The sequence below is a fragment of the Halichoerus grypus genome, chromosome 3 (assembly GCF_964656455.1).
Source record: "Halichoerus grypus chromosome 3, mHalGry1.hap1.1, whole genome shotgun sequence".
In the NCBI taxonomy this organism is placed as follows: domain Eukaryota; kingdom Metazoa; phylum Chordata; class Mammalia; order Carnivora; family Phocidae; genus Halichoerus; species Halichoerus grypus.
This window is the reverse complement of record NC_135714.1, coordinates 161,243,428-161,251,722: the sequence shown is the minus strand read 5'-3', so window position 1 is coordinate 161,251,722 and position 8,295 is coordinate 161,243,428. Positions and strand designations below refer to the sequence as shown.

At 57.7% G+C, this 8,295-nt stretch overlaps 1 protein-coding gene across 4 annotated transcripts; it reads right to left on the bottom strand.

The window, feature by feature from the left end:
• Nucleotides 1-3,492: 3,492 nt before the first annotated feature.
• DOK2 (docking protein 2) lies at nt 3,493-8,068 on the bottom strand. 4 transcript variants are annotated; one of them, XM_078069532.1, is made up of 5 exons: nt 7,821-8,068; nt 6,523-6,804; nt 6,190-6,277; nt 5,151-5,332; nt 3,493-4,644 (listed from the first exon to the last, which is right to left on the bottom strand). In XM_078069532.1, the coding sequence occupies exons 1-5, from the start codon at nt 7,881-7,883 to the stop codon at nt 4,024-4,026; spliced, it is 1,236 nt and encodes a 411-aa protein (XP_077925658.1). In that variant the 5' UTR covers nt 7,884-8,068; the 3' UTR covers nt 3,493-4,023. The 4 variants fall into 4 exon arrangements, with proteins under 4 accessions (XP_077925658.1, XP_035931107.1, XP_077925659.1 ...); XM_036075214.2 differs by having other exon boundaries at nt 5,151-5,335; nt 7,821-8,066; XM_078069533.1 differs by lacking the exon at nt 7,821-8,068 and adding an exon at nt 7,197-7,271 and having other exon boundaries at nt 5,151-5,335.
• Between the last annotated feature and the right edge of the window lie 227 nt (nt 8,069-8,295).

Sequence of the window (8,295 nt, the reverse complement as noted above, 5' to 3'; positions counted from 1 at the left end):
CTGTCTGAAAGCAGAAGGCTGACCCCGTGCCCGGATGCAGGTCCTGGAATTACTCAATTCCAGCTCCCCACAAGATCCTTCCGAACCTGGTGCTCCCCCACCCACAACCCCTCCTGAACTCACCAGCTACCTCTGTCTGGCCCTGGGATCCAGGAGCTGGTGTCGAGAAGAGGTCTGCAGACATGAGAGAGAGGCCAGGAGGAGAGGAGCAAGCCTGGCCAGGACCGGGAGATGGATGGGCCCTGCTCCTTGCTGGCTGGCATTGGACCGGCCTGGGAGACGAGGATTGGAGCAGGGCAGTGATGTGCAGCTGCTGGCCAGGGGAAGCCAGCCTGATGCCTAATCAGATCAGATGCCCCTGCCCACAATCACCACCCCCCGCCCATTCCTCTACCTCCCTCTGTCACTCACTGACCTCCCCCCTTGCTTCCCAGCCTTGCCCTCCCTGAGGTCTCCAGCTGCCCTAGCTGATTTTATAAATGGCCCTTGCAGGAGGTGGGCACCTTGGCTAATTGAATCAGTGCCTAGGAGGCAGGAGGCTGGTTAGCATCACAGCTGAAAGGTGGTGGCAGCAACAGCTTGAGTGTGACCATTAGGGAGGAGTCTAAGTGAGCAGAGTGGCCCAGGCAATCTGGACCTCCGTATATTCCGAGGTGTCAAGGTGGGAACTCACCAGGGGGCCTTGGATGCCCCCACCATGAGCCCAGAGCAGACTCACAGGGTAGACCACAGGCCAAAACACACATGCACACACACATACCACTCATGCTCTCGGCAAAAAGAAAATATAAGGAGGGCGAGAGAGAGAACAGAAACAGGAAGAATGACATAGACTGCTTGCGTGTGTATCTGCGCACCTATGTGACTCTGTACACATGTCTCTGCTGGGCACCGCTCATGAGGCCGTTCTTCCCTGCCCCAATGTCACCTCTGCATAATGATCAGCCAGTAAAAGCAGTTTCTAAGTGTCCCGGTCACAGCAGAGCATCTCATGGCATCAACAGCTGCCAGGGAGCAGACCCCGGCGCCATGAGGACCTTTCCTGGAGACCTGTCACTTGGTCCCCTGGAGACCAGTCTGTTCCCTTACCTATGAATTTGCCTCTGACAGCCAGGCTGGCACAGAAACACTTCAAGGAAGGCTTTACCTCTGTGTTTCTGTTTGAGATGGATCCCTAAGGCTCACCCGGCCGTTAGTCCATTCAGTCAGCATCCCTGGCATAGCCACTCTGCGCGTGGGCTGCACGAGGGCAGGGGATGGGTCTGTGTGGCTCCCCCAGCTCCCCCACTCTGGGCGGGGCGGGGACATGGCACGGACTAAGGGTGGTGCCCACGTCCTCGGCGACAGTGCGGTTGTGGCTGGCTGCCCTGGCACTCTCTGTGGGATGACCCACCCACCTGGTCACGTCTCCGGAGAGGGACACCGATGGCACGGTCATTGTCCTTAACAGCTGCCTCAAGGACTTTCATTACCCCTCCCAACTTCCCCAAATGCTCCACTTCCCCTGCCCTCCCGCCCTCACACCCACCTTTCCCTAGGGCCCCATCTACCACTTCCCTTTAGAGCAAAGAACAGAAGAACTCAGAAGTCCCTGGATCTCTAAGGAGAGGAAAGCGGGGAGGAGGGGGCCATTTTCAGCTTAGGGGCCCCCACCAGTAGGAGGCAGGGTCCGCAGGGCTCCAAGTGGGATTTGAGCATCCGAAGGGGCAGGCTCCCACACGCCAATTCCTAGGGTTATCCTCCATTCTTGAGCAAACACGGAAGTTCCCTGTCAGCGCCAAGCCCCCACACCTGGTGCCGCTAAGCCCCCAGTGGTCTTTTCCACAGGCTAAGACTGCCCCCTGCCGGGGTGAGCCAGGACATCCACCTCAAGTGCCGCCTGAGGAAATCAAAACTGTGGCATCCTGGCTTAGGAGTCCCCCAGCTCCTGTCCCGGCTTGGGGAGGGGAATGACGGAAGCACTTAGAGGCCTCGGCCTTCCTGCTTCCACTGTATTCTGAGGCTGGGACTGGACGGTGGCAACAGGGACAGCCCTTTGGCCCAGACAAAAGAGGCAGGGCTCTGTCTCTGGCCTGCTCACCCATTGCCTCAACTTCCCTTAACAAGGGGCAAAGGCCTGGTTTGAGATAAAACGTCGATCACAACACACCCACACCGGAGAGGCTCTGTCTCATTTCCCTCCTGAGCTCTGGCGCCCCTTTCCAGCTGCTTTTAGGACTCTCCTGGCTGGATACAATAAAGCCATCTTAACCTCTACACGTCAGAAACCAAGCTCACCTTCTTCACCAAACCTGAATCTTTACAGAAACTCCATTTCTCGGCGTTCCATGCCCAACATGACTCCAAGATCTGCAGGCCCGATCTCGACATCTTTTGAGTCCATTCTTTTCTGAATTTCTCCTTCCAAGGCAGCCTCAAACCATTCCTAACCCCAGTCCCATTTTCCACAGCGCTGGTGGGGTTATTGCCCTAATGCACAGCTCTTCTGGGACTCTGCTCAAAAGCCTCATCGTGCCTCCTTCCTCTCGAATCCCTCCTTCCACAACATGGTTGGAAGCTGCCTTCCCAAAAAGATGGCTGCGTGTTCCCTCCCCTCTGAACATGGAACTCCTGCCTGAGCACCTACATACCCCCACACATCCTCACTTTTCTGCCCATGATGCTCTCTTCACACACTCCTTTAGTCTTCATCAAATTCCTTCCCACCCTTGGAGATCCACCTTCCAGATGAAGTCTTTCTTCGTATGTCCCATGATAAACAGCTGCCTCCTCTGGCCCCCAGGACCCTGGTTCCCCTCTTGTGGCACTAATGCCCCCCTCTTGTAATAGGCCCCTGTGTCCTTGTCTCAGCCCCCTCTGGGCTGCCAGCATCTTGAGGCCAGGGCAGTCTAGAGCCTGACAATGCTCCATAATATTGGCAGAATTGGTTGGTAGCAGAAGTGTACTGACACGACATGGCATAATACTGACATCGACTGAAAGCAGGTTTTGATGAGAGGGAAGGGTACAGGACAAAGAGGCTGACCTGTAGGGAAGTGGGATACTGAGGGCCTATAGAGAATGACAAAGCAGGAAGAGTTCTCAGAGCCTACATGGTGGACAAAGAAGGCAAGTCTTAGGAAGGCAAGGAATTGATCCAGGGCCACACAGCTCCTTAGTCCCACTTCTAGTGCATAAGAGGCTCAGTGACTGCCAACTCTTTCCCACCCTCCAGTACAGCTCTTCGCATATATACCCTGCTTCCCCACTATTTTCCTGGGGTTGACCCTAAGCTAACAAAGGGTTAGAGATGCTTAAACATGCTTCCCAAGCTGCCCTGACTTTCACAGACCTGCTACTCTGTGGACAAATGCTTGGGACCCAGCCTAGGCTCAGAGAGGATCTTGCTGCTGGGACAGGAAGTATCAATGGTGGCCAGTTGAAGCATTCTTCCCCAGGAGGGCTGTGGCTGTCGCATCCCATCCCCACCCCACAGCACTGATGCCACACAAAAATATTCCAGAAATTTTAATGCCACAGAGAAGTCCAAAACCTACAGAAAGCGACAGCCATCCTCCCGGGTGCCTGGAGCCAGGGCTATCCCCAGCAGGCAGGAGGCCCGCACAAGCCAAGGAACCAGGGCAATTTGCTGACATCCTTTTGTCCTCTGCCCTAAATGCCCAAGGTTCCTTTAGGCCGGGGAAAGAAAGAAGAGGAAGTGGAAAGGGGTAGGAGGAGGGTGCGTCGCTTTCAGGCACTCTTCCTGCATTGGGATGGTGACTCATGCAGCAGGCCCTGGGAGGGACAATTCCTCAGACCAGACTAAGGTAGGCCAAGCCCAGGGTTCCGGAAGGAGCAGAGGGAAGTTCCTGGAATGCAGCAGCCAGGAGGAGTAACCAGCAGAAACTAGAAGGAAGGCCTGCTGCCACCCTCCCGCTCCTTCTCACGGACCTCTGACCCCACCCCCAGGGGGGACAGGCAGGCTTCAGCACCCACAGGCTTCAGCACCCGTATTTGATAAGGTCTACGCCTTCTCCACCCCCATCACTTTGGGCCTTTCTTAAGAATGACATTGTCATACTCAGTTCCCTGTGGCCAGCCAGAGGCAGAGAAGTCCTGCCCTGCTGGGTAGACGTGCTGGAGGCTGCCAGGGTCCCTGTCAGCTGTGGCCTGCCTCCTCCAGGCCTCACCCTGGGGCTCCTGTGGGCTGTCATACAGGGACAGGACAGCCACTCCCTCAGGCTCATCATATATGTGGTCAGGTCGCGGGGGTGGGTGCTCCTCAATGCTGTCATACAGAGGGTCCGTGGGGGGCTGGGGAGGGACCGCCAGGATGCCCCTCAAGCTCTTCCCCAGGTTACGGGCCACTGCATCGAAGGGCACTGCATACTCCCCCTCTGGGCCCCGTGGCCGGGCGGTGGGCACTGGAGTGGAGGGCGACGGAGGTGGCAGTGAGTCGTGGGGCCGGGAGTAGGGGCTTTCTGGCCGGGGCAGCACCGCAGGGACTGTGGCTAGCTGGGTTTGGGGCCCAGGAGGGGCGCTGTTCTTCTGGGCAGAAATGGCTTCTTCCAGGGCCAAGAAGATCTCGTTGCCTTGCCGGGTTTCGAACTCAAAGTTGCCCTCTCCAGAGACGCAGCGCCGGCCTGCCTCGAAGGAAAAGGTTACCTGGGTGGAGGGGAAAGGGAGATTATTAGCCAGGCCCCAGGGTGGGGTTGCTTCCCCTGGACCCAGCTCCCAACCACAAACCTGTCACCTCCAGCTTCCCTCCACAGGAACTGGGGGAGCTTCTCCCCAAGCTGGTTCTCCTCCCTCTGGGTTTTTTCCTTAACAAGCAAAGCCCTCACTCTTCTCCTTTCTTTCTCCCTCCCATCCAACCAAGTACAGAGCTTGGTATATATTCAACCTCAGGAATGCCAGCTACCGTTCACCCCTCTGACCACTCTACCTCTTCCTGTTCTCCTGTCCTTCCACCCCACCTCACTCTCCCACCCCCACCCCCACCCCCTGGCTCTCTCCCCACTAGCTCTTTTTCTTCTGCTGGCTTTTATCTCTGTCTTTCCTTCCTCCTCCCATTCTCTCCTCCTTTGAGGGCCCCTTTGCCCTCTCCCTGACAATCTCTTCTCTCACAGCTCTCCTTTCTTTCAACCTGCCCTGTGGCGGCCCCTGCTCACCTTGTCCCGCCCAAAGCGCCTCAGAAACCTGTAGGGCCACTCAAACAGCTGGGTGCCCAGCTCAGGGCCACTCCACAACTCCAGGGCAGTCTCCCCAGCCCGGAGGGTATAGGATCCCCGGAGCCGGCACCTCTCACTGGCTTCTGTGGGTCTCATGGTCACAGCAAACTCCTTGCGGGGGACTACTGGTGAGGAGACGGGAGAAGGCGGTCAGTGGGAAATAGCTGGCCTGCCTCAACTCTGCCCTGCTCTAAATGAACGTGCCAGAGGCCTCCAGAAAAAGCATTAGCCATGTGCCCATGACCCCATAGCCTGTGTCTTGAAGGCTGAGCTGCCCTAGGACAGGTCATACTCCCCAAAATGCCAGATACCTCCACCCCCTCCCCTAGTCGGCATCATGCCCTAGCCACACGCACCCCGACCTTGTGCCCACATCCTTCCTGCCCCTGTTGCCAGAGCCACAGCCTTGTCTTCTCCATCTAATCTGCCCCCCCGATGCAGCCACCTCCCAAAGTCCTACTGTCACGGCTGCAGGTGCAGCCGACCCTGCCCTCCCAGCTCTCAGCCTAGCCACCCACTGCTGACGCCATCCCGCGCCTTCTGCGAGGTGGGGCTTGAATGTCACCCTGTGTCCATCTGCTCCCCCCACACAGCCAACCTGGTGGGCTAGACGTCACAAAAAGGGACTGCCTTGTCAGCAGAAAGCTCCCTTGCCACAGGACACCTTAAATCCACAGAAGCAAAACCATTCTCTTCTCAGACAGAGAAGGACAGAGAGTCCAAGAGCAGCACCTTACTGAACCCCCCCAGCCTGGCCCTCTCCCAGCAGCAGGGCCTGGGCAAGAGGGAGTGAGCTCAGGGCAGGCCTGGCTCCCCCACCTCGGCCTCTCCCGGAAGCGATGCAGAGAGACTGATAAGGGGGCTGGCCGGGACTGGGGGCAACCACAGGGCAGGAAGACTCAAATGCGGCTGTCGCCCACAGCCCCACCCCACCACAGCCCTGGGGAGGCCACCCCCCGGAGAAGATGCAGCCCCTCACCTGCAGTCGTGCTGCTGTACAGTTCATTCTCCTCCATGCAGGGCCGGCTGCCCTTCCCCCCAGGCCCCAGCAGCTCCTTCCTCTGGCCCTGAGGAAGACGCCAGGGTCTCACCGCTGGCCCCCATGCCCAGCCCCACCTCCGGCCCAGGCCTTCCTCCAGACACACTCAGCCTGCTGTGCCTGTCTGCATTCTGGAATGGGGTCCCCCCCTGCAAGGAACTGCCCCCAGCATCCTGAGCTTGGCTCTTACAACACCTGCCCACAGCAAGTACCGAGTGCCCCCCTCCCACATGCCATGCCCCCTCGCCCTTTCTGCACCCGTGGATGGCTCACAGGGAAGGCCAAGAGGCAGATGGCCTGGATCCAGTCACTGCGCTCTGTGGCGGGGGCTGCCAGCAGGTAGAGGCGCTCCTTGGTCTCCAGGAAGAAGGCGCTGGTGTCCCGGGGGCTGCTGGCCTCCCCGCCGGCCTCAGCCACCCGTAGGCAGTCACTGAGGCGGATCACCCTCCTGGCAGCCTCTCCCCGGCGCGGCTTCTCTGGGCCCTCCTGGAGCTCCAGCCGGGCCAAGGCGCAGTCTGACTCTCCATACAGCACAGCCCCAAACCGGCGCCATTTCTGAATCCAGACGCATGGCAGGTGGGGTGCCGAGAGGGAGCCACCGAGAAATGGAGAGATGGTGACCAAAGGGGAGAGGAGGAAGCATGGGAGAGGTCATGGGGCAGCATTCAGGTACAAGGAGAGAGGTAAAGATCACAGGAGACCCAAGGAGTCAGAGAGAATAGCAGGGACCTTAGCAATTAGAAATCGTTGGAGATCTGCCCCCCACAACCAAGGAAGAGACAGTGAGAGCAGGTAGAATGCCGAAGACAGAGAGGCACCACGGTGAGCCCATGGAGGCAGACTGCAAGGCAGGCCCAGCCAAGACCCAAGTCAAAGGGCAAAATCCTGTAAGTCCCTGAAGCCCAGAGGAGGGATGAGAGGGCAGCACGAGGGCCCTGACCAGAGACCATGGTTCTCACAAGGTCCGGCAGAAGGCCCCAGGCCAGGAACTTCAGTCCACCCTCTTGAACCTTCCTGCTTCATCCCTTGACAGGTTGGGTCATGAGAGAGACAGAGAAGCCCTAGTGTGAATCAGCTGAGGGAAAGAGGACTTCCTCATTTAAAGAGGCCAAAGAAGGAAAAGGAGGCTGGCCACAGAGACCCCCGCTCAAGCTTGTCACCAACCAAAGTCACCCCACCAGAGCAGGAAAGGGAGAAGGAACCCCACTGCAACCCCGAATTATCCCCTCTGCTGCTCCTTCCCGTCCCTTCCCTTCCCAAGCATCCCCGTGACAAGTTACCACAGAGCCAAAGAGGCAAGAAATGGAGTTAGAGCCCTCCTTTACCCCCCTCCCCATTGGTGAACTGAACAGCCGTCTGCAAACAGCACAGTCTGGGGCCTGGCTGGGGAAGCAAGCGGCTGCTGAGGAAAGACTCCTCCCAAGCTTGAGCTCTGGGTCTAACATGGTGGGTGGCACAGTGCCTATCTTCCCATAAGGGTTTTGAAACATTCGGGGGCTCCTCCTCCTCCCCAGGGATTTCTAGCAGCCCCCCAGGCCTTCTGCCCAGTCCCAGCACAGTCTTGCTCTTACCTTTCCAAAAGTCTGCTGCTGCAGCAGGTGTAAGAAGCCCTGTTTCACTGCCACTTCTTCCATCCTCCCACCGTACCGGCACCCCAGCCCTTCAGCTCTCTCCTTCCACTCCAGCCCTCTTTTTCTCCTCCCTGCTGTGTGTTCCCCCTTCTCTCAAGTTCATTTCCTCTCTGCCTAGAGTTTTCTGCACTGTTCTCGTCTGCTTGATGACGACAAACCGATGGGCCCTGTGGTTTCTTGGCTCCGTGTGTGTGTGTGTGTGTGTGTGTGTGTGTGTGTGTGTGTGTTTGACGAATGAGTTTCATGCACAAGCTTCCTGCATTTTCACTGAGTAAGATAATTTCTGAAAAGCTAATTTCCAGTTTTTCGGCCAGCAACAACTCAGGTACAGAAGCTGGCCGAGGAGTCACCAAACAAGGGAATGGCTGACCTAGAGCAACAGAGAGACCCAGAACCAAATTCAACAATAAAACCA